Source organism: Lithobates pipiens, unplaced genomic scaffold (assembly GCF_037356315.1).
Source record: "Lithobates pipiens isolate NorthernLeopardFrog02 unplaced genomic scaffold, aLitPip1_a1.2 Scaffold_23, whole genome shotgun sequence".
In the NCBI taxonomy this organism is placed as follows: Eukaryota; Metazoa; Chordata; class Amphibia; order Anura; family Ranidae; genus Lithobates; species Lithobates pipiens.
Window position 1 is genome coordinate 78,645,003 of NW_027507785.1, and position 26,326 is coordinate 78,671,328.

At 41.7% G+C, this 26,326-nt stretch overlaps 1 protein-coding gene across 2 annotated transcripts in view; it reads left to right on the forward strand.

Moving 5' to 3' along the window:
* The window catches only part of PTPRG (protein tyrosine phosphatase receptor type G), a 727,870-nt gene that overhangs the window by 510,350 nt on the left and 191,194 nt on the right, over nucleotides 1-26,326 (forward strand). Inside the window, exons 10-13 of one of the 2 annotated variants that reach the window (XM_077451904.1) lie at nucleotides 9,019-9,127; nucleotides 11,473-11,522; nucleotides 22,892-22,949; nucleotides 23,305-23,730. In XM_077451904.1, the coding sequence (XP_077308030.1) occupies nucleotides 9,019-9,127; nucleotides 11,473-11,522; nucleotides 22,892-22,949; nucleotides 23,305-23,730 (643 nt within the window). Of the gene's footprint in view, nucleotides 1-9,018; nucleotides 9,128-11,472; nucleotides 11,523-22,891; nucleotides 22,950-22,994; nucleotides 23,731-26,326 lie in introns of both variants that reach the window. The other variant, XM_077451902.1, reaches the window with a different exon arrangement.

Consider the following 26,326-nt stretch of genomic DNA (forward strand, 5'->3'; position numbering starts at 1 on the left):
CTAGCAAAGGCTGGACACTTGTGTGGCGGTGACCGTTCGCAGCTGTGCTGGTTGTCCATGGCACATGTGGCTTTGCCACAGAAGGTTGTGCGCACACAGAGCTGCCCATGCACTGTAGCTCTAAGTATGGCACACATGGATTCGCCATGGCGCACATAAGACCTTGTGCACTAATACAGCTGCGAACGTTTGCCCCACATACAGGCAGCTTAAGCAGAAGGTGGCTGAAATGTGGTGCTTCCAAAGGACAGCTATGGGACACAGAGCAGGCTCTGAACCATTCATTTTCAGAGGTCCATTCCCCCTTACCTGGGTCATGTGAGTCTTCCAGGTGTTGGTTGGCAGGCTAAGGTGCTTGGCAGGATTGTTGCATAGGGGCTCGGTGAGCCCTATTAAGGGGTCTCCCTTCTGGGATAGTGTAAATACTAAACCCAGGTACTCCCCTTTTCTTGGCTTGCAGTGTCTTCAAAAAAGAGGAGTGAGACTAACACTAGAGGGAAGGGCTCATCTGTTTCGTCAGCAGCTCCTGAGGAGCCTAGTTGAATCCCTAGTGTTGCATCCCCTGAGAGACCAGAGGCTTCCAGGCAATCTGAGCCGCTGCACCTGTCTGGTATTGTGCTTACAGCCAACAGCCTCAGCTCTAGCCAGGTTAGAGAACAGGATTACTGGCAGGATTGCCTCCATCTCAAAGGGTGACAAGAAGCATGACCGATCCCCCTCCCCTAATCCTCCTAACTTGGAGCAGGAATGGGTCGATGAAGGGGAAGAGCTAAATGCTATAGATTCTGTGGTCTGTGGAGGGCCAGGCAGGCGAGTCTGCTTCTGAGGAATCTGGGCCAGAAGATATCCTGTTAGTATCAGACTCTCAGTCCCAGAGGATTTTGATCCAGACTCTTACCGAGATGGTTTGCTCTGCCTTTGTTAACGCCTGCAGTGGTTTCTGAGCCCCGGTCCTCTTTGCGGTCCCTGAGCCTCTTCAGGCTGAGCAGGTGGTGTATGCTGATTGGAAACATCCTGACAGGATTTTCATCCTCCTAAGCCCTTGTACACATGGTTGGACATTCTGATGGACAATGTCCGATAGGACCGTGTTGTCGGATAATCCGACGGTGTGTGGGCTCCATCGGACTGTTTCCGTCGGAGTATCCGACGGACCAAGTTTTCCAGTTGGGTTATAAAATTTTCCGACAACATGATCTGATCGGACTTTGTCCAATCCTGTGTAGAGAATTCTGTTAGGACAAAGTACCACGCATGCTCAGATCAAATTCCTAGACCAAAGCTAATGGCTACTAGCCTGAACATAGTCCCGTCCTAACGAAATAACGTCATCACGTTAAGTACGATCGGATTTTCTGACAACTTTGTCCAACTGTGTGTATGCAACAGTTTCGGACAAAATCCGACAGATTTGGTTGTCGGAATGTCCGACCGTGTGTACAAGGGCTAAGAGGTTTTCCCTTTTTATATCCCATAGAGGAAAAAATTGTTAAGAAATGGCGCATGCCAGCCATAGATGCGGTAGTCTGTTCCTTAAACAACTTAAACTTGACTTGTCCAGTGCATAATGCACAGGGCCTTAAGGACCCTGTTGACAAAAAACTGGAGTCATTATTAGGGGCTTTTGTTTGGCCAGTTCAGCTATTCAGCCAGCTGTCACAGCAATTGGAGTCTGCCGGTCCTTAAAGGATCAGATCAGGCAGCCAGACAGGCCTTACCACGAGGATGATCCTGCTGATAATATGACAGAAATACCTTGAGCACAGTGTTTTCCTGTAGATGCCTTGAAGGATTTAATACAGCAAGTCTCATTTGGTTATCCTGTCTGAACACATGCGCACTCTTTTGTGGCTTAAGAACTGGTCAGCCAAGCTTCCCTGTAAAAAGTTGTTGGCAGGGTTCCCCTTCTATGGGGAACACTTGTTTGGTGATGATTTGTACAAGTATATCCAAAAGATTTCTGGAAGGGACGAGCACTCTACTTCCTCTGAAGCAAAGAACCAGACGTCCCTTTTTTAAACACCATCGGGTATCTGTGGTTTCCGATTTGTAAGGCTGCTACCTGGTCTTCAGTGCATATATTCACAAGATTTTATCAGGTGGATGTTAGAGCAGCCGAGGATTCGGATTTCGGTCGTAGTGCACTACAGGCTGCCGTATAAAGTGTGATGGCTATTTTTTTTGGGCAGGGTGTCTCCCTCCCCTTAAGGTTATTGCTCTGCGATGTCCCAGTAAGTAAGGAATAATAGCTTTTCGTCCTACTTACCTATAAAAAAAATTTGAGTACACCTCTTTTGGAATTCAGTGCTTGCTACAAAACTGAAGTACTTCCTGTATGGGAGGGGTTTATATGGGGCGGGCTTCCCGTCTAAGAGTTTTGTCTACCAGTGTCAATTCATGTAGAGATGGCGTAAAACCTAGTAACTAAGGAATAATAGCCTAACTTTGTGTCCCATGATGTAAACTGGCCACCATAGGACTTCTGCTACTACTTGGAGCCTACCTTGTGGCTGTAAGTAGTAAATAACAAGAAAAAAATCCTATGTACCTGATTTTAAAAAATAGTTCTACACATAAATACCTAAAAAATATCCATCTAAACCCAGTGCAGCTTCACTTTGGAGCCAATAAATCTGTTTGTAAAAATGTAGGCCAGCAAGTAAAAAAGGGATGATGATCTCAAACATTACTTTCAGGTAGGTTGTTCAATAACCACATAGAGCTATTTGCTTACTGAAAAAATGCACACAATAGTTTTCCCTTTTTAAAAAAAGCTTTGACCAGTTCGAAAAAAAACATGACATAGCAAAATTGCTTTCAAATGCAAATATAATTTCACTTCTGCACACTATTTTAAGATTTCCACAGTTCAGCATTCTCCACACCGGCTTTACCCTTGCAAGGAATCAAAGAGAGACTTGCAGGTTTTGGAGCGATTCATTTACTGTTAATCTGGAGAGGCCAGTAACATAATGAAATCTGTAATTGTGTATGTACATGAAAAATGCCAGCTGGCACAATACCATTCCTAATGACTTCCTACTTTGTTAGATTTTTTTTTTTTTTTTTTAGAACGTGCCATCCTTTGGGCTGCTCCACAAGTTATAAAATAACACTCCCAGATAAAGATTACTTCCCTTCATTTCCATTTATATTCTATCTGCCCCCACTAGACCTTTTTATCTGGGTCATGCAAGGGAGGTGCTTTGGTTCCCAAAACTGGAGAAGAATTAGCTGAAAGGCTCAGAAGGTTACAATGTTCCTGAACATTGTCAGAATTAGACAGACTCTGGGGACATCAGAGGGGAACAGGAAGTACAATAACTAATTAGCAAAAGCAACTTGACCAGAGTTTCATCTTATCAATTAAAAAAATATTTCTGCGAGTCCTAATCTACCCGTAGTGAGTCAGCACGCATTAAGTTGTACAACCTGCCGCTAAAGAGGCTTGTGGGCTCTCTTTTCTGACCACCTGATGAAAATGCTGGTTGCCGGACAATTATGATCCTCTGATTTCAACACATTCAGAGTCTCTGGCTCAGAGCAAGTATGCAGATCAGCAAAGCAGAAGAAAAGTCAGAGGTTTGTATCTGTCAAAAGTATTGATGTGAGACACTCAGCATGACAACCGGTCAATAAGCATTGTGACAGAGTATAGGTCAGCAGTGTCAGCTCTTGTTTCCACGTTTCCCTCCTAAAAGGTTTGCTTTAATGTATGAATTTTTACATTTTAATTTTTTAAAGTAGAATGTTTTTTCATGGTAGGTGTGATTGAAGTAAGGTATAACATTCTTATGAGAGAGTTCAGGATACCTTTTGCTGCAAAAAAAATGTGTAGGCAAAAGTCACACCATCTGTCATACCTCTAATTATGCAGACCGCTAAGAACTTCTCTTTTTGTTTTTTTTTGTTTTTTTACCATGAGCTTTTCTAAACTAACATTTAAAATTTAGCAATGCCGTAATTTAAAGGACTTTGGAGTTTGGAGCAGCATAAACATTTTTAATGAATGCTGACCTGATTTCCCCTTCACTGCTCCACACTCCTGCTTATGCAAAAGAAAGTTCTGAAATTTACCTGTAACCACAATTGCATCTGCTTCCTCCTGATCATTTCAGGTTACAACCAAGGCAAGGGATTGGATCTGTGTGGGTTAAAAGCATTAATTGCTACTCAAGGAAGGACAACCAGTCAGTGGCGTTGAGTCACCCTACTCTGCTGTGGCCGGCCGGTCCATGCACACTGGCTTAAAAACAAACGTTGCTTCTACAGCAGTTTTGTCTTCTGCCTTTTAGAAGCAGCTCAAAGCTATACTATGTGTCCATGCACATTATGACAATTACAGGCATATTGTGAGCTCAACATTTAGAGGTAGAAAAAAAAAAAACCTTCTGGTTTGCATTTCTGATTGGAACTTACTGGCAGAAAAAACGTTAAACTCTCCTAAACTCGTTTTTTACTGCCAAGAGAACACATTTTTTTAAGCCCAGTGTGCATGGAGCCTAACTTGTCACTGGCGATATTCAGCCCTGGCTAGAGTAGTCAGCAGCAAATGGTGGGAGGTGGCTCGAATACAATGTGGACTTTAGGGCAACTTTATATAGTACAATTATCAATACACAGGAGGAACCTACCCAGAGAAGCTCCTGTTTGTCATACTTTTACACGCGACATCAGTGTTCATTAAAAAAAATGCACTCCTAGTCTAGTTCTCTCAGTTGATACAAGCCATAACGTGTCTGTGATAGGTTCTCATTTATCCAGATCAAGGTATGGTATTTCTAGAAGTAGTCACGTTCATCTGCACTTGTTCTGTAATGTTGAAGATGTTCCATAGCTTATCCAAGCCGCTTCATTTTTAATGTGTCAAGAAAATACTTTCCAGTAACTAACCGTTTAAAAGTTACTGACACTGACATAGCTGTTTCAACCTATTACCATATACAGGCAGTCCCCGGGTTACAAACAAGATAGGGTCTGTAGGTTTGTTGTTAAGTTGAATCTGTTTGTAAGTCGGAACAGGTACATTTTTTAAGTGTAGCTCCAGCCAAAAAAAACTATTTTTTACTTTTTTGGGATAGCATAGGGAAGGGTTAACAACCCTGTAATGTTTGTTTTGCTGTCTGTGACCCTGTTCAGAAGATTTCACCTAATTTTCTGTCCCTATGACATTTGGATTTTGAAAATGTTGGTTTGTTGTGGAAACGAGCCTTGGTGAAAAGGTACCTTTTTCCCATAATAACTCTTACAGAAGTGAATTTCCTTTCCTAGGAGTAGATTTCCTCACTTCCTGTTGTCTCCCTCCATTTGTAGTAGGAGTCGGATGTTTGTAACTAGGGGACCGCCTGTAATACATTTTACATATGTGGTGCAGTCCACGTGACCAAACCGGGGATATGAAAAAAAGGGGAGGAAAGAAATCCACCAGGTAAATCACACAGGTGGAGCACTATGGTCGATTATAAAACGGCTTTGTTGTAGAAAATAGCACTATACAAATATACCAGTGAGTTAAAGTACAACTAAAGGCAGCATGCTCGTTGTAATAAACTCTTCTATAAACCACCTCAAAGTTACGCATAGTAATAAATATAACATACAAGTTTGTTAGTGATCTTCCTACCATTTAGTTGCAATTGTGGTCTCTAATCCACCTAATCATTCCTCCTGCTTGATAATGCTAGTGATGGTGGTAGGACTTCAGCAGAGCTATTATGTAATTTCCTTTTACTGAGCTTGCCTCTGCGTCTCCCACAGGGAACTACATTTCCCATGAATCCTTATGCCTTGTATCATGCCCAGTCTATTTTACATAACACATGCCCATCTCTCAATCAGTAGCTGGGTGAGTGTTGTGCACCATCTGAAGTGACAAGCTCAGTAGAGATGGGCAGGAATTCACTAGACGATCATGTGGGGGCGTGGGCAGAGCCTTGGCAAAACTTCTGTGATGCCTGTGATGAAAGAGCAACTCCCCCAATGATGTCGGGACAGAAGGATTCAGAGAAAGAGGAAGTGGAGTTGTCTCCTGATTACAGGATATGAACATGAGTGCTTTCAGCTGCAGGAGGGAAAGGTGAATATCATTACTGTTATATGAAAAACAACCAGTGACATATTTAACAAATTCAGATTTATATTACATACTGATGTTCATTTTGACAGTAGTTCTTCTTTAACCTTCACCAACCACTAATTAAAACAGACAACATTGTCTAAAACAGGGGTGCGCATACACCCATACACACGGCCAATCGCACTTAAGGATCAGAGGTCCAGGAAAGAAGTTGCGCAAGTCCTCAGCTGTATTAGTTGCAATTAAAGCTCAATTGCGTCATATACAGCAAACTTCAAAATCCTTTTATCCTGCATCCAAACAAGGATATCGTGTGCAGTAAGGCACCGAAGAAGTGTCTTCAATAAACTATGAAACATCTTCAACTTTTCCCAACAAGTCCAGTTGAATGTGTAGACAACCCATAACTTGTGTGTGTATATATTATATTATATGTACAAAACTGTAGTTCCTTACCCAATAGCCCTAATTAATGAAAAGCTCTCCTTGAGAGAACATTCCTACAAGGAGGATAATCCCATGATCAGGAATTGAAGATTTTTCTGAACCTTGTACACAATATCCCCCTTTGGTGTTGTGGTTAATAGAAGTGACCTTTGAATATTTTGTCAGATATAAAGAAGCATATCTGGCTTCATATCATAGTTACAGTAAATAACTATGTAGCTTGTAATGCAATTCTATCTGTTATATCAAATTAACAAAAGTTGAGTCTTCCCTTAAAGTGGAAGTCCATGCTGAAACTGAATCTATAGACACCCATGATCGAACACGAACATATCTAGCCATGTAAAGAAAAAAATGAGTATACATACCTTTTTTTGAAGCCGATCCGATCTCCAGTGGCGGAAGCTCTGCGTACACATCCGACACTGGCTGTGAAATGAATGGGAAGTGGTGTCACCTATAGAGTTACAATGGGGCTGCCATTGTCAGACGCGTCCTCTGCACCCGCCTCCACAGCAAAACCGTGGTTGACAGCTCAGCGTGGGATCAGGTCAGATCAGCGTCAGAAAAGGTATGTGTATTCATTTTTTCTTTACAGGGCTAGATAGGTTAGTGTTGGATCGTGGGTGTCTATAGATGCAGGGATTTTTGTTTTAGCATGGCTTTCTACTTTAACTTTTCTTCTTTGTGAGCAAGCCAGTATTTTTATTTTTAGCTTTTAGGCACAAGCTCTCTGTAACTTCAAGAATGACTAAAAATCTTAGTTAGTGGAACTAAACCCACATATCCTTTACGGCCAAGAAAGCTGCCATCTTAGCCTCTGTTTTATCTGAAATTCCTGCACATGTGATCAGTTATGACACCAGTCATTTGATGACTTCATTGTTCGGTTAAGAGCAGAAACAACTGTTGTTAATGAAGGCAGGCCTTGAATGTAACTGTTTTGGGAAACAGTTATAGCAGAATCAGCCTTCATTCTAGCACTGCCATGTCCTAGAGCTCTCTCAACGGCTGCTGACTTCTTCAGCCCCTCTTTTTTTTCCCGAGGATCTATCTTCAGCTAATTTTATTGGCCAGGCTGAGATGATGTCCGTTCATTCATCTGGGCATTGACTAAATTGAACTGCGTAGGCCTCTGTGGACAGGCAGGTAAGAACTTCAATGCAGGAGAGACAATGCCTGCCTATTTGTCATTTTTTTCGCCTAACGTTCCACTGTAACATTCATAACTTTAGTTTTAGGGTTCATGGAAACTCTCCACTTGAACGTGTGTGGTTTAACAGCAAAGTGACTATACCAAGGATTTAAGGTGGGGGTCAATATTTAGCCAGTAGTATAGCTGCTGGGTTATGGTTTTCAGTACTAATTTTGGAATGGGACCCTCCCCATGTTTAGCAACTACCCCCCTCGTACCTTACTGCCTGCCTGTGAACTTACTATAGTGCTAAGCAAGTTGAGTTATGGGGATGTGATGGATGGCAGAGCTACCCAGGTATATTAAAAAGTAGGCTGCATTTCTTCCAATAAGCATTTGGGTTATTGATTATGGATCCACCGTGTGCTGGTGACATATGGCCCTCTCTTTGCTAATACCAGTTAACCTGTTGGCAGTTGCAACAGCACCCTCATGCTTCAGGCCTTGTCCTGGAAAGTATGCCATGGGAATATATTTAGTGAATACCTAAGCACAGGGGTCATAGGAAGGTGTCCCTGTTCAGCTCTACTGATCCATCCTTTGCTTTAGAAGTGTGAGTCATGGAAGGTGGAATAGGGGACCTGCCCAGGGGCCCAGTCACAATTGACTTCCGTGACCCCAATTGTTCAACTTTATTTCAAACTTTGAGCAGCTCATCATTTTATACATAAATGCTTTTCTGTTATACCAGAGTTCTTCTATATGCTTGAATAAAACACAAAGACAGATAACTCCTGCCGGTTTTAAGTGAAGCATCAATACTTTTTCTCCGGTAACAAAGGACATTTCATTGTTCTGCTTGAAGAGTAAATTGAGAGAGCGAGGGTTGTGCGCCATACTCATTATTTACGGGGGATACTTACGATAGCGCCTTTGGCTTGGGCATGTAGCACCGACACTTCATCGGTTTTATTGCTCAATAAAAAAATAGTCATAAAAGCCAGAGAGACAAACAAGTGAAAAAAAAATAAAAAATACCTAGATTCCAATGGATCTATCATTTATTAGCCTCATAAATATTTTCCGACAGTTCTTTGTGAAGGCGAGCATTATTGAGCTCTGTAAATTGCTTTTTTAATGACATCCATGACCATTTTAAATTAATACCATGTAGTGTATTTAGGGACTTTGGAGGTTTTTGGGCAAGTGTTTTTACGGGGTGTGATGTGAATATATAAATATGAAAGTGCACGTTGTGATGAGGAATTTTCCCAGCTGCTGGTGTTACGCTTCACAGGGGAACTTGTCATTCTTGGAATTACTAACTGTCGATGCTTTCTCTTACTCTCGTCTTCAACAGAAAGCCATTATCAACCACGTGTCACCTGACATTCTCTACCTGTTCAGAGTGCAAGCGGTGTGCCGCAATGACTTGCGCAGTGACTTCAGTCAAACAATGCTTTTTCAAGGTAAGAACTCTATGATGGATTGTATATGTGATAAGAAACAGCAGTTGATATAACCATGGGTGGTACAGAAGTATCAGAATTACAGCCTTTACCTTATGTTTTATACTGGTCATTATGTATTTACAGTATAATCATTTCATATAAGCTTTTTAATCTCTATTGGTTTTGTTTTCTGATGTCCTGCCTTTATGATTAAAGGATCACTGCATTTTAATCTTTAGATTCACAAGCCACCATGGTTTTTACAGGCTGAACAAAAAATTTTATTGAAGAGATCACTGTCTTTCCTCACCATGGCCTACAGCCTCCATGTTTTATCCATATCTTGCTATGCTGCTGTAGAAGCTGAACCTGCCCACTAGAGGGAGCTTTCTTTTGGTGGTATTTGATCACCTCTTGCTCTATAAACAAAAAAGAGCAACAATTTTGAAAAAAAGCAATATTTTTTGCTATAATAGCAAAAACATCCCCAAAAAATGTGACTGGCAGTGTAGGGGTTAAGTGGGTCCTGGGGAGTATTTCTAACTGGGGGGGGGGGGGTGGGCTAGCTGTGACGCATCACTGATCATAGCTCCCGATCACAGGAAGCTGTGATCAGTGACACTGTTACTAGGGAGAATGGGGAGCTGCTTATTTACATTAGTATCTCCCCGTTCTTCCTCTTCATGAGAATATCGCGGGTATCCTCGTGGACATAGTTTGCGGGACCCACGATCCTACTCACGGAGCTCACGGCGGGCACACGATGGGACGACGGCAGATTCACAGGGACATACAGGTGTGCCCATTTGCGCAGCCGTGCCATTCTGCCGACTTACATCGGCGTGCGCCGGTCGGGAACTGGTTAAGTGTCATTCCAGTCTGTGGCTTCATTCCTCTGCTATCAGCATGTATCCGTTCTGTTTTCCTGACACCAAGAGAAAAATGGTGACAGAAAAGGGATCTTCAGCTGATTGATGGCCTCAGCTCTGGTCCTGTGTGCTGTCTGAAGGGGGATGTGTCTCTTCCTTACAAATAGCTCTCCTCACTGTAACTTCTGCTCTCAACCCCCTTTCTTCTGAACCCTCAGACAAGTTTATAAATTCTGCACTTTGAGCGGATGTAGAGAAGAGATGACTGCAGATATACAGATACAACTGATGTAGTAGGATTTTCTTGATCTTTGTATCAGCTGAGGATAGTCCCTTCACTGGGTATATGTAAGGGTTCATAGCCACTTAGTCATTCTTTAAAAAGAAAATTCCACAAAGCCGTGCCATTGAGCAGGTAATTCCATTCTTGTGAAAATAATTTGTTTCTCCTTTATAGAGAACGAATGTTTATTATCAACGACCCTAACCATCTACAAGTCAGTTTCGTTTATTTTCACCATTGCAGTACCGTCAGCGACTTTTGAAATCTAAGAAATAAGCTGTCAGGCATCAAATAGACGCCCTGTATTTTGTAATTAAGATATGCAAAAATAAATTACCTTTGTGTTTGACAACGTGTGAACGGTTAGTGGCAAAACATGGGATTGGCAGGCGTCTGCAGCAGAAATGACAGGCCTGGCATTGTTACTCAAAAATACTAAATTAAGCAAATATTTACTGGATACTTTGTAGAGTGGAAAAAAAGTTGATGTTTTCATGGATGGTAAACCTGAAAATTAATCTGGATAGACGTTGCCTGCTGACAGCCCCTACAGAGGAGTAATGGAGCGGTAGCTGCTGAACTTGCAAGTCTTCACATACGATCCTAAATCAATCTGTTAAGCTTAATTAGTGCATCTGTTGTTGGCTCCAGAGAGGTCCGGAGCTATAGAACGTTACTTACCCCAAGCACTCGAACATTCTTTACCGGTGACCCAACCACAGTAGAGAACACCAGTGGAGCTGAGATTCTAAGGGCCTTCATTAATATGAGAATCCTTTATGGAGATGTCTTCTGAATCCACATTTTTTCAGTTTTCTATAATAAATCTCAGTGCTAAGGGTTTTAAGTTTTTATTCAAATCTGAGCTCCTGCTAAAAAAAAAAAAATAGTTTTTGTTTCTACCCAAGCAGGGAAAGGGTCAGGGTTTCTCATTGTTGCTTGTGTCCTTGCTGGAGACATGTCACTGGGACAGGAAGTGAGTAGACCTGAAAAAAAAAACCCAAGTGTGTGTTCAGCTTTTAATCACTGTGTCCAAAACCTAAAAATAAAATACGGTTCAGGTTTCTTGGTCTCGGCAAGCACAGAATATTTTTGGAGCAAATTGTTGTGCTAAGAAATTAGGTAGTCAGAAGATGTGGTGCTTTTCAAAGTGTGAGTGTTGTGCCATTTTATAATTTTAATGTACTGATTGTTGCTTGCTTATTTTTCAGCCAATACAACTCGTATATTTGAAGGAACAAGGATAGTGAAAACGGGAGTGGTAAGTGCACAAGATGGGCTAAGGCCTATATGCAGCGCAAAGTCAATATAAATTACCATTGATCAGCTGAAATGTAAAGCGTATCTAAACCCAAAAACAAAAACTCTGGTAGCTTACCCTCTATAAGCTTTTCTTTTTTTGCAATTTAACCTGTTGATCCTGTCTCCCTGTCAGGGGGGTCACCCTAGGACCAGAAAGTGCCATATTGGGACTTAACTATTACCTTATCTTGTAGAACTTTCATTGGTTTTAATGAGGTTAGAGCTGGCATGTAAACTAAGGTATTCTATAATTAAAGTGTATCTCAAGGCCCATGTTCTATCCCTATAACCTCCCTGGCTGTATGATTATTTCAGATTTTTTGGTGCTGAAAGCGGTACCATTATTCTGTATGGAAATTTTACGTTTCATATTGTAGCCCTGTAATTCTTAGGAATTAAATCTGTCCAAACCAGAGTCTAGTAGATATCCCAGTTATGATAAAGTTTGAAAAAAGAAATCATAAATTATAATATAAATAACTGTAAATAATTATACCTAATAATAATATAATAAAAATTATTCAATAATGTAATCAAATCAAAAACACTGAAATTTGCTCAGTTGCAGAATTGTCGCTGTCATTACTTTTCAGTGTTTAATGACGGATCTCCCCACAAATCGCTATCGCTCAATTCTGCAAGTGATTCTAATTTACGATCGCTGATTTCTAATGCTGTGTACACACGATCGGAATTTCAGCCAGCAAAAGACCGATGAGAGCTTTTCATCAGAAAATGCAACTGTGTATGTGCTCCATCGGAATTTAGCTGGCCGAATTCCCACCAGCAAAAATTTGAGAGCATGTTCGCAATTTTTCCAACCGGAAAACTTTCTGTCTGAAGGTCCGATCGTGTGTATGCAATTTCCGACGCACAAAAACTCACGCATGCTCATATTCAACTACAAGATGGAAGCTATTGGCTACTGGGTATTGAACTTCCTTTTTCTAGTTTCGTCGTACGTGTTGTACGTCACCGCGTTCTTGGCGGTCTGAATTTGGTGTGACCGTGTGAATGCAAGACAGCGGAATTCCGTCGGGAAAACCATCAGAGCTTTTTCCGACCAAATAAGTGGTCTAAAACAACTTTTGATGCAAAGGGACGGTTTTGGTTGCTATGGACAATCTCTAGTTTCCAGGCAGAAAGAACAGTATATATAATATAAAAATGCATGCAGGGCACTGGACAAACCACTAGGGACAAAAGAGATGTGAAATTATTTCATACAGTAGTGTAATCTGTAAGAGTACAGTATACTTTATGTATAGTGTGTTTCACTTTTTGAATTTGGCGCCGGTCTCCGTCCCCGTGCGTCGCAACGCTCGCAGGGAACGGAGCTCGGCTCTGTGATGAATTGAGCGGAGGATGAGCCGCTCGCACTGCGGGGAGACATCGCAGGATCCAGGGGACATGGTAAGTAAGCTCTTCCTGGATCCTGCGATTCGATCCCGAGTCTGGCTCGGGAATACCACCAGGGAGGTTAAAAGACCCTGCAAGTAAAGAAAATACCCTTTTATTCGCCTGAAATGCTCTCGGCTCCTAATGTCCAGGGGGGTGACAGCACGGAGTGTTTTTGTGGACTGAATGGTGTCAGCCCTGCCCAGTTGACTTTTGTTAAACTACTGAATCTTTCATTATCATCTCCACAACATGAAGTCTATAGTAAAAGCACACCCAATTCCATTGCACTGCCCCAGACTTGCTCCATCCATGTACAGTCAGACCTGGTTGACACTGATGCAATTTCAGATGCAACTTGGGTCATACTGAGTCATGTGACAATGAAAATACCATTACTTCCAACAGTGTCTATTCACATCAATGCTGCAAAGCTGTGATGCGACTTTAGGGAAAGGTCATGTGCTACATTGGTGCAATGCAGTGTGATTTTGTGGTCCATAGACCTCAATGGATAGGCATCAAAATCACATCGACATGCTTTTTATGATGCGTTTGTGTGCGATTTGTACTGGTTGTTAAGAGCTGGCACACTCCAGTGTCCTTACAAGCAGTGACTCATCCCTACTCCCACTACTGGTTGTTAAGGAGTTGGCACCCGCCGGTGTCCTAACTTTGAGTCATCCTTGCTGTCAACAGGGGATTCTTCGCTGACAGCAGAATGTAAATAAAAGAGCTTATGGGTCTGGTATGGATTTTGAAGACGACAGCAGGGATGATCACTGGTGGTTACGATGCTGGTTACCGGCTCTTGTAGCCCCTCTTCCATAAGGAATTAAGTGTGATGAAAGCTCCACTCCATTATTCGCTTCTTTTGGTATGTTCAGTCATTTAAAAGGCATTGCCTACACAGATATCTCCACTAGAAGGCCACCCTTCCCGATCGTGTTTCACTGCATTTGGCTTGTTCAGTTTGCTGCTTGTTCCTCTGAACAAGCCAGTTGTGGTCAACCGCATTTGGTAATTGTGGTCATTGGGTGGAGATATCTGTGTATGCAATACTTTGTGGATGACTGAATATTCAAAACCAAAGAGGAGCTATTTTGGACTGCGGCTTTCTTTATACTTCATTCCTTAAGTAGGAAGTCTTACTAAACTCCTTGAGATAACACAGAAAATGTGCTCAGCGCAGCCCTGAATTTCTGACATGACCAACAGATAAATTTTTGGACTTTTTAAACTGATTTAACAAAACATGTTTTAGTAGAATATTTAACAGACCAAAAAGGATTAAATGTGAGAAATGTATTGTTGCCTGCAAATGAAACCATTAAACTATCTTCAATTCAACTGAGTATTCCATATCCCTGGTCATTACTGCTTAGTAGTCAGTGGCCCACTGGGCTATATCTGTTCATTTCTATTTTGTGCTAATGTGAGTAGAAAAGTGCCACCATGTTTGCCATGCTTCAGGGATATGACACCAACTCTTTATGTGGAATACCTGCCATGCCATCAGTAATGTTCTCCAACAGTAAATGGTCCCCCTATAGAGCAGTGGTTCTCAGCCTGGGGGTCGAATTATGATTTGAAATGGGTCACCAAATCCTGGGCTGTTCCTGAAGCCCGCACCTCTCTCCCAGTCTTTTGGCAGCCATCCAGCAGGGCTGTCCCTGGAGCCTGTGGCCGCCCAGCTGGGCTGTTCCTGAAGCCCGCGGCCAACCCACTCAGCCTCTTCGCAGCCTCTCATCCCATGCACTCCCTGCTACAAAGGAGGAGTTACTTATTACTGCATTTATGCCTATCCTATCAGATCAGTGGTTCTCAACCTGGGGGTTGGGACCCTCTCGGGGGTCGAATGATGATTTGCCAGGGGTCAACAAATCCTAGGCTGTTCCTGAAGCCTGCAACGCTCTCCCATTCTTTTTGCAGCTGCCCAGCAGGACTGTCCCTGGAGCCTGTGGCCGCCCAGCTTGGCTGTTCCTGGAGCCCACGGCCGCCCATTCAGTTCACGGCATGGCTGGGGGGCAGAGACTAGAGGCCAGCTGAATTGGTGAGGAATGTGAATTGGGAGGGGCTGGATGAGACCCTATCTCCTGTTTTCGGCATAGGTGTCACTGTTACGGGACACCGCAAAGTCGGAGACACAGTGAGTAACATTACCTGTGATTATAGTTGCCATTAAAAGTCCCCACTACAGTTCTCAGATCAGCAGATGACCTTGATCAAGAGCACCTAAGTTGGCTGATCAGAACTCCCCCACAGCATTGCCAGGCATTCCACCTCTCTGCCAGCACTGCCAACTACCCGCCAGCACTGCCACTAATCCCACCAAGGAGTAAGAGAAGGAATAAAAATAGAGAATACATGGAAGGGAGAGGAAAAGAGGGGGAGGAACAAAGAAAAATGGAGAGAAAGAATAAGGGAAATCAGTATAAAGAGGGCTAGAGAGAAGAGGGATGGGAAAAAAAACAAGAAATTGGGAGAGAGAAAGAAAGGAGAACAAAGAGAGAATGGTACATCCTAAAATGTACCATAAGGGGTTTCAATACTGTATGAGTGGAAGGGACTCTTGGAGCGCTAAATGTCCATTAGGGGCGCAAATTACTTGTCTTGGGTGCTGACAACCCACGATACGAAAATAATTTTACTGTTAGGGGTCCCCACAACTTGGGAAATTTTATCAAGGGCTCACGGTACTAGCAAGGTTTAGAACCACTGCTATAGAGTGACTTCACCTAAAATGGTTTTCTAAGGTTTGGTTGGAATGAGGTGGGGTTCAATTTGTTCCTACCTTCGTAATTCTACAGTATTTTAGGCTAGATCGGTGCTTCCCAACTCCAGGCCTCAAGGAACCCCAAAAGGTCATGTTTTCAAGATTTCCCTCAGATGAAACAGCTGTGATTACTAAGGCAGTGAAACTGATCAAATCAACTAAAACATGATCTGTTGGGGCGCCTTGTTAAGAAACACTGGGCTAGATTCACACTACTCGTTGAGAAAAATGTTCCTTGTTCTCTATGGGTAGTGACTGTAGATGCCGGCAAAGGGGGACTATTTCCTCTTTTTTTCTTTCTTTTTTTTTTTTTCTTACCCCGTTCTTTAATGGATTGTCACATGGGTAGATTTACTAAACCTGCAGCCCTCAGAATCTGGTGCAGCTGAACATGGTAGCAAATCGACTTCTAACCTCAGCTTGTTCAATTAAACTTTGGCAATAAAACCTGGAAGCTGATTGGTTTCAGTGCAGAAGTGAGTTTGATTTTGCACTCTCCAGCTTTAGTAAATAAACCCCAAAATGGCATTCCATTCATTTCTGTGCATGGCTGCCCAGCTGCTTAAAAATGCAGAGTCGCACAGAAACCTGCTCCACCCCACAGCTGACATCTGTGAGGCCGTGCACACGGGGCCCACAGAAAGCTGCATGTTTCTGCACAAGAACAATGGTTATCTACACATTCACACAAGTGTGAACCAGCTCTTACTCAGTGAGGCCAGCTTTTTGTTTCTGTGTAAACCTATGCAGAGATTTCAAGTGTCCTTTAACAACCCTTGATCCCTTTCCGGTGACTCGCCCATTAATATCCAGCCAAAGCCATGCTTAAAGTGATACTAAATACACACTGTTTAATTGACATTGTCCCTTCTATTTCTGTATGCGAATGATGGAGGTCATTATTTTAATAAAGAAAAACATCAAAGTATCTTTTTCCTATTGGATATACAGCTATCACATGACCCAGCTATTTCCCGGCCTGTCTGCAGGGAAACATAAGCAGGAGGAGCTTCTAGTCCTCTGCTTCTGGTCACATGTTTAAAAAAAAAAAAAACCTTTGGAACACAAAGTAAAAATCAATATCAAGCTGTTTTAAATTGTCATGAAAATATATATTTGAAATCAAATATGTATTATTTTTTGGCAAAAACATGGTACGGGCTGATTGCTGCCAGTCACAGGCTGTCACGCCCCTCCAGCCTGTGTCTTAGAATAGGAGGTAGGTGAAACCTCACATAAATCTAGATGTAATATCCCACCCCCATTGTGTTGAGCTGGTTAGTGGGCATGGAAAGGAGGAGGGGCATTTACCACTGTGTATACGCCCACATGTGTTACTCTCTAGTCTGATGTGATGGGGAGGAAATGCTCAGTATAGAAACCCACTGAAAATTGAGCATGTGCAGAGTTGTCACCACAGCTCTGCAAAATCCTTAGCTGTGTTGGGACATGGACAGAAGGTGGATATAGAGAACAGCAGGATCAACCAGGTTTTTTTTTTTTTTTTTTTTTTGCATAATACAGAAAACAAATCTCATAGTAACTGAGTTTTTTATTATGTGGGTTTAGTGACACTTTAAGGTGGTCAGAGTTGACAGTAGTCCGTATTCAATGCACAGATATATGTGCACACTGGTGTCCGAGAGCTGTGAAAATAATACATAGAAAGAAGATCTACGCAAGGATTGTCTTGGAGGTGTCAAAATCACATGGGTAGTTGAGTAGTGTAGCTTATGATTGGCAATAAACAAAATCATTGACCTCTTTTGACACCTCTAAATTGATAAAAGGGGAAGTCTGGATTGCTCTGGAGCTCAATGCATTGGGATGAGATTCCCATTACTGGGCATGTAGAACCTTCATATGATCCCCCACAATCTCCTTGAAAATAAAATTAATGTTTTTTTTTTTTTTTTTTCTCTAGTGGCAGAATTTTGGTGGCAGGTGGGGGACCTGTTCGATGGCAAGCTCTGTGCTAGCAATCATTTCTAACACTGAGGAAATACTATTACTTATGCCGCGTACACACGATCGGACTTGGTCCGGCGGACCAGAGTCCTCCGGACAATCCGCCCGTGTGTGTGCTCCGGTGGACTTTTTTTTCCCCAAAAGTCCGGCAGACTTGGAAAGTAGTTTTGACTCAAATTGTCCGCCGGACTGCGAGTTCGGCGGACAATCCGGCCGTCTGTGTGCTAGACCAACGGACTTTTGAAAAGAACGGACTTTCCCGCACATGGAGAAAAGTCTGTTCATTTTGAACGCGGCTCCAGGTACCCGGGACTAGCAAAGGAAGTCAATGTCTTGAGATTGACACGTCGCTGGCCCCGTCACCTGGTATGGACTTACGCCGAAAAAACGTCGTGGGGGTCCCCCCCAAGGTCCATATAAGACCCTTATCCGAGCATGCAACCCAGCCAGTCGGGAAAGGGGGTGGGGACTAGCGAGCGCCCCCCTCCTGAGCTGTAATAGGCCACGTGCCCTCAACACGTGCTTCGGGGAAGAGGGCCCCCCCCCCACCCCAAAGCACCTTGTCCCAATGTTGATGAGGACAAGGGCCTCTTCCCGACAACTCTGGCCATTGGTTGTCGGGGGTCTGCAGGCGGGGGGCTTATTGGAGGATGCTGGGACTGTGACATCATAAGGGGCGCGGGACATCACACAGTGACCCCACCCATTGTCCCTATATAAGTAGTTTATATCACCCAATAAATACTATTAATGAGCCTTCATTTGACACCCAACCCTCTGTCTCACCAAGGATAGAACTAGTATGTGGGACCCTGCTTCTACTGACACAGTTGTGGTGGTACATTGAACCCCCTTCTTTCTGGTGGATCTAACTGGTGGCTAGCTGTTCGCTCGCAGTAGATTATTCCACTTAATATATACCATTAAGACAACTCGGTGTTGTGATCTTCCTCGTACACCAGAAAAATAAGCCGATATATACTAGCTAATAGACAGTTTAGTCCATAGCGCTCATTGCAGTCATAATAACAGGCAGCATTTTGTATCCAAGTTTTGGTTTGGACCTTAAACTCTGTGTCCGGAGGAAATGAATTGAATGTTGTTAGGAAATCCGTATTTCTCAGCCCGTGCCAATTTTATTTTTTTTTTTATATCAGGCTGCACGTCAGCGAGCGAAATATTCTGCACTGTATATGACACAATAGTGACATCCGGTGGTCACACATATAAATTAAAATTTGGGCTGCAAAGCCAGGTTTGCTTTTGTTGTTCAACCATAAACACAGGCAGCCATTTTAATATCTGCAGTCTTTTTTTTTTTTTTTTTTTTTTTAATGAGACTGCATAAAGGGCAATGTACCCATACTTTCTAACAATGTCTCATTTAAGGGACATTGCAATGCCTGGAAGAATTATGCAGTGCTGGCCAAATTTTTCATAAAAACTTATTTATGTTCTATATTGATCAAAGTATGTCTCTATTAGATTAGATTAGAAACAGCTGTCAAGATTCTGTATGGTTGAGATCAGGCCAACTTTTCTCACTGGAAGAGAGACTAATATAATAAAACCCATATATATATATATATCTCCATATATATATATATATATATATATATATATATATATATATATAGATATATATATATATATATATATATATATATAGATATATCTCCATATCTATCTCTCTCTTTCTCTCTCTCTTTCTCTCTCTCTATCTATCTATATATATATATATATATATCCATATATATAATATAGAGAGAGACTGTATGATGGCTGACCCGAAAGTAATGCAAAAGTGGACATCATTTTTTTTTTATTAACTTACAGAGGTCATTCTAATGTCACAAGTTGGTAGACTAAGTCTTCCTCTGTAGTAACTTTTTTTTTTTCATTGCAGGTAAATTATGGATTCCAAGCATAAGCAACCTTCCTTCCATCATTGCGTTCTTGGCGAAGGAGGGATGCAGGCTGTCTGACATCCACAGAAGACTACAGAATGTTTAGGGAGATCACACATTGACAAGAGCAATGTGCACAGTAGAATAAAGAGGTTTAAATGGTGTAATCTCTGTAAACATTCTATAGTCTTCTGTGGATGTCAGACACCCTGCAGCCTCCATTGTCAAGAACTCAATGACGGACTGTTGCTTTTGCTTGGAATCCTCTATTTATCTGCAAACGAAAAAGAAGAGCGAGGGCCACTTAAGTGACTTGGTAACTAGTCGTGGGCCACAATGAGTGGAGCAGAAGGATGACCGTTCCATGTCCACTCTGCCTATGCAGAGCGGATGTGGATATAACCCTCTCTACTCTATGGGCCCTTGGAACCCATCTGCCCAGATAGGAAACGGATCAGATTGGAGGTAGGTGGGGTGTAAATGGCCAGAAGTACATTTACATCTGCGGCTTGATAGAGGTAAACAGAGGGTCAGACCGATAGTGTAAATAGGGCCTAAGGCTGTTTTTACACTGATGCGCTGTGGTTTACCCACACAGAGGGTACAGACAAGCACACCTGTGGCTTTCCTGCAGGTTAGTTGTACTTTGCCATAAACTGCTATTATATCCTGCAGGTGTGGTGCACTTTCTGAAAGTGCACTAAACTTGCAGGCAATAACAGAAGTTTATGGCTCAGTGCAGATAATCTGCCGGTGTTCTGCACTGCACCTGCAGATCAGTTTGAAAGCAACCCTGTAACCACCGCAGAACAGATATGCCCATATATACGCTGTGATTTAAGTAATAAACGTACCTTTAATAACCGTTTTCCATTCAGGTATCGCTGGCTGTTGTCCCAGGCAGACCGCATTTGGTATCACTCCGCCTGTGATAGGAGTTGGTGCTATACAGGAAGCAGCCACTTGCTTCCTCTACCAGTGACTTTTTTTTTTTTTTTTTTTTAACAGAAGCTTTACCAGTGGATTTATTCACAACACTGATGCTCTGGGATGGCAGGTTGGCAACCCACAATCTGGGCTTGCCAACCTGTTATCCCAGAGCAGGAGGTCATGGGCCACATCAGAGAGCTCCGCGGGCCACATGATACACAAACTTTTTTTTTTGCTGATTTAAGCTTTTTTTTTTAGGAGCCTGGAAAGCATTGCACCAGTGATCAACATATCGCTGTCCTGTAACATGTTCCCAAAGGTGAACTTATCCTTTAACTCTACCAACATGTGAAATTTGAGAAACCTATGTAAGGTAATAGAAAGTAATGCCCACTTTTCCACTGTATGTGTGTGTGTATATATATATATATTGGGGAATCTACCTGATAACTGTAAGAAAGCACACAGGATGTCGCAAATGCCTAGTGCATTAACAAAGGTTTATTGATGTGAAGAACAAACGGCCAAATCTGAGCTCTTGAGGAAGGGGGTGCATCTCCTGAAACGCGTCAGTAACCAACTCAGTAATGCATCAGTTCAGGCCTCATGACACCCACACTTGATCATGATTTTGTGTATTACAATGTTTACAATTTTTCTACTTTAGAGTTATGATTAGACTGTTCTTTGGTAATGCACTAGGTGTCTGCGCCCTCCTGTGTGCTTTCTTACAGTGTGTGTGTGTGTGTGTATGTGTGTATATATATATATATATATATATATATATATATATATATAATATAGAGAGAGAGATATTATATTACAAGTATTCTTGAGGTTAGAGTAGAATATCATCTGGTAAGATACATAGGTGTTAAAGCAGACAGAGAGAAGGTTGTGCATAAGTAAGCAAGCATTTGTTTAATACCTAAAGTTACACTCCAGTAAAATTTTAAAATTGAACATATGCAGTGAGCATAGCCTACCTTCTGAGGAATTGGACAACTTGTCCATCCCCATTTCTTTTGCTCTTGTTTAATGATCACTAATAGGGTCCTTGCTGCCTCATACACACAAATGAAAAATAAGGTAATTCAAGTTTCGTGCAGCTATTCATCAAATTTCAGCCTGCCTTGGCAATGTGAATGGGTATAGACGAAGGTGTAGAGCATTGGGCGTCAGAAATGTACACTCCTACTGACCCCCTAAAGAGCTTTGGGTATTTGTTCTACCGCAGACTATATAAAACATAAGCACAGTTGCGGTGTTTGCTCCTTTTTGACCTTGTAAATATACCATTGGAAGTACATTATGTGTTTCATAAGGTTAAAGAAAAAAAGTTAATCCTGCTAGAAATCAAGTGCTAGAAATCAATTTCTCAGTTTTCTATTATGGACTTGGTATATACACGGTTAGTCTTGTTTTTTTTGCTCAGCTAGTGAGCTAAACGAAAAATAAAAACTGATTTCCCCCATCCACACAAGCGAGGTGCATGGAGGAATCCTCCCCCCTGTGACACTGTATTCTGACAGCCGATTGGCTGCAGCTGGTGATCGTTGAAAGTTTTCCAGCATGGCCGTTCAACTGACCTCAATCTGACGACTTCTTTCAAGCAGGGGGGACACGCACACAGATTGGAATTCGGCCAGCTTTTGATTTGTCTATACCCACTTTTACAGAGTATTTCCTTATGTTATGAAGGAGATGGGGAGATATCCTGTAGCCAAAATGAGCATTGAGCAACCTTGGATTATTATGCTGCATACATACAGTACAGTGAGTGTTGTCTTCTTATTCATGAAATGTGTTGGTGGCAGGATCACCAGGTGAAATTAAAGGAAAATAAAAGTAATGCCGCCATCACATCTTAGAACTGGTAAGCTGCAATATATTACATTTTTGTTCTTGGGTTTAGATGCATTTAATAGCGTAATGAACTTTCACTTATTGCCTGGAATTGCTTTTTTACATTGTTCCCTGCAGCTGCAATGTTAACGTTTTACTTACAAAGTCAACAAAACAAATCTAATTTGGTCAGAGGTGTCCAAACTTTTTGCATTGACTGAAGGCTCCTGGGCACATCTATTCATTATTGCTAGCCTACTGTGTCATTGTACTTTCAGGGTCATTGGAAGCTTCCTCATGCCTGGAAACATACAGTGGCTTCCAATGCATCTGTACATTTGTGTCAGAGCAGCCAGCGTGATAACATCCTGCTTAGACTGCAGTAACTTTATTGTGGTAATCAGGCCCTTGGGATGGAAGTTTGATGAGAGGTGTCTCTTCTATTTAAATTATATTATAAAAAGCCAGCAGTTTCTATGGTGACTTATTTTGTTTTCAACACAGAATGAGAGTGTTTGGGAAAATCCATTAATCTGGAAACTGTATAGAAGTATGATTTCAGGTATTGTACTGACTTTCTTCTTGTCTTTGATCTTTTCTCTAAAAGCCTACTGCTTCTCCTGCTTCTTCTGCTGACATGGCTCCAATCAGTTCGGGATCATCTACCTGGACTTCCTCAGGCATCCCCTTTTCCTTTGTTTCCATGGCTACCGGGATGGGTCCCTCTTCCAGTGGGAGCCAAGCTACGGTGGCCTCTGTGGTGACCAGTACTTTGCTTGCAGGTCTTGGGTTTAGTGGTGGTGGTTTACCTTCTTTTCCTAGCACTGTGTGGCCTACTCGCCTCCCTACTTCCTCCTCTGCCAGCAAACAAGCTGCAAAGCCTGTTGTTTCTACCACTGAACCTTTGCCATCTACAGGACCTGACAGTGATGCCTCTCCAACGAAAACCAGCGAGGGGGCAGAAGATGGGGATAAAGATGAGAAAGGAGAGGGGGAAGAGGGTGAGCGCGAGCAGGAGGAGGAGGGTGAAAAGGACAATGAGAAAAAGGAGAAAAGTATAGCCACACACTCTTCGGAGGCACAAAACCAAACTGAGTCCACTCCAACTACCGCCAGCACTGGTGATTTGCAAGACACTGGCACCAATGAAACTTTGACTGACCCAGAGAACAAACAACAAAATACTTCTTTAATAGATGGCAGGGACGTACCTGCTGGGACTCAGGAGGTCCCTTTACAAACCACAGTGCCGTCCACAGAAGATTACAATCTGGATCAAACTTCATATGTTTCGACAAAAGGTGGCAAAGACTCGGACAACAGACTCATCACTGTTTACCCAGGTTGGTGACTAGCTCTATGGTCTACGAGGGTTATCCAGTATCTCCTGTGTCCTTAATCTATTGACTTTTCTTACTGAAAGAATGTTTCCTTTGGTCAGAACTCCTGTACATAGAAACTAACCTTTGATCAGAATTCCTGTACATAGAACTAACCTCACTGTTCTGTCTCTTAACATTGCTCACTCCTTTTTTTTTTTTTTTTTTTTTTTTTCCTTTTTGTGTCTCAAGTTTTCTGAATTTCTGATTCTTATTTTTTTTTTTTTTTTTACTTATATGCGATGGGTACATTCCAGTTTTTTTTCCTTGACTCTTTGTTTTTTGGGTTGAATAGGTTAAACTAAGGGTTTTGTAAATATGTGACTTTCAAATGATGGTTTATGTTAAGGATCCTTCAGATCTTGATGGTTTTCAGCTTTGCACACAACATTTTGGTGGTCCATTTTAAGCCTGTACATGCAGTTATTACATAAATATACATAGTGCTGACATATAATGCATAATTCTAACTTCTAAAGTGCTCAGTCCTTGTCCTAGATATCATAACAACATAATATTGTGATTATACATGGACGTAAAATTTAATATGGCAAAAAGCCATTTCGGCTACCAGTATGTTTTTGGAAGGAACCCACGTGAGCATTGGGAGAAATAAAACTTCATGGGAATTGATCCTGGACCCTAGACCTAGATATAAATGCCAACTGCTTAGCCACGATGCTATTAAAAAGCATGTTGGTAATAGACGTAAGTGCCTCACACTTAAATACAGTAAGTCTTTGCTTAAAGGGTATGTCCACTCAAAATTCAGCCTGGTGGGCGGAGTCCACCCCCAGTTTCTTGTGCAACCTGGAAATGTCAACTAAGAAATCTCCCTGCCTTAATTCCCCATTTCTGTTCCTGTCCAGCTGGGAGTTATTGGTGTTCTGCCCATCTTTGGTTGTTACCGTTCCTTCAGTTTGCGTTTTCCATAATATAAACCAATTTTAAAGGCTGCAGTAGATGTGTAGACCCAGAAATTGAATCACCTAGCTATCACCAGTAGATAAAGTCTCTAGATATACAAGAAATTGTCAGGTAGTTTAATTCTCCATCTTCCAATATATGTTTTGGGTGGACTGAGCCTTTATGAAGACATAAACCAGTGCCCATAACACCATGACCTGCATCAACAGAAATCACTTGTTTTATTAACAAAAGCCATAGAAGAATATCACATGCAAAGGTGGACATGTGGCCAACGTTTGTATTTTTAGTCTTTTTACTCATTTTTTTAAAAATAATTGTCAAGTTTCTGAGACTTGTGGATAAATAATACCATTTATTTATAACTTGTAAACTTTTACATACCAAACAACGCAAGTGTTAATAAACTTTCATCATTGCTCTATAACAGAAATTGTACTGATCTTTAAAGACGTTTGGAAAATGGTCCAGCAGTAAGAACATTCCTTTTTTTAATTTTGCTTTATAGTGGAATTCTGGCCAAAACCTTTATTTTGCTTTGGAATGACTGAAAATGGCTAGCCAGATATTTACTGCCATCTGTTTACCTCTTGCCAAGACTTCCCCTCTGTTTTCTTTTTTTGTTGGCAAGACAGGAATTTAGGGAAAAGCTCTTTAAAGGGGGCATAGAAACATAGTTTTTTCCCTTTTGGGAAGTTAAAATTGAATTCCAGGAATTCAGCCATTTGTAAAAAGTGCAGGCACACTAAAAGTTAAGTCCAAGGGGTGCATGACATCTCCTGGGCTTATCTCTATTATTTATATGTGACAGGTTTACGGCTCTGCCAGAGAATACACAAGACACTCTGGGCTCTGGAAAAGAGGGGAGGGAGGCACACAGAGCAGCTATGCCCTCACTTCCCCTATGATGCCCATTCAGAGAAACCTTTGTATTTTGGAATGAGTTCACATAATACAAAGGCTTCTATGATTGGGCGAGGGGAGGGGTAGGCATAGCAGTTGCTGCGACTCTGCTGTTGAAGATGCAGAGACCTAAAGGATCAGGGTCAGGCTCCCATTAATACATCAATAGCCATCGTCCGTGAGTACTATAAACCTGTCGGATATTAATAACAGAGATAAGTTCAAGAGATGGATTGGATTGGATGGATTGGATTTAACTTATAGCATGCCTTCACTTTTTACAAAGGAGCCGAATTGGACTTTAAAATTTTTGCAAGGTTTTATTGTTATCATTGTAACTATTGAGGAGATTTTCCTCAATTTACTTCTGGTGAAAGGAAAGAAAATCGTGGAAAATCTCCCCAATGGAGACCGACAACAATGAAACCTTGTTATGATTTTTTATGTCATTGGTACAGAAAAAAAAAATACATGTCCAACATTGAGGCCCATACTGTCAACCTATAAATATAGGTTATTTAGACACAAAAAGATTGGAATATAGATGCAAAAAAGTTTGGTGTATCAACAGTGTAGAATGTTTTATAACATATCAACATAAAAATCAGCACAAGGAAGATAACTTACATTTAGTATGATGTGTCCCTTGTGCTGATTCCGATTCAGTTTCGTCCTGCTCTGCACAGCAATCATTTTAGTTTTGGTTAAAGGGCAATTAAATAAACATTTT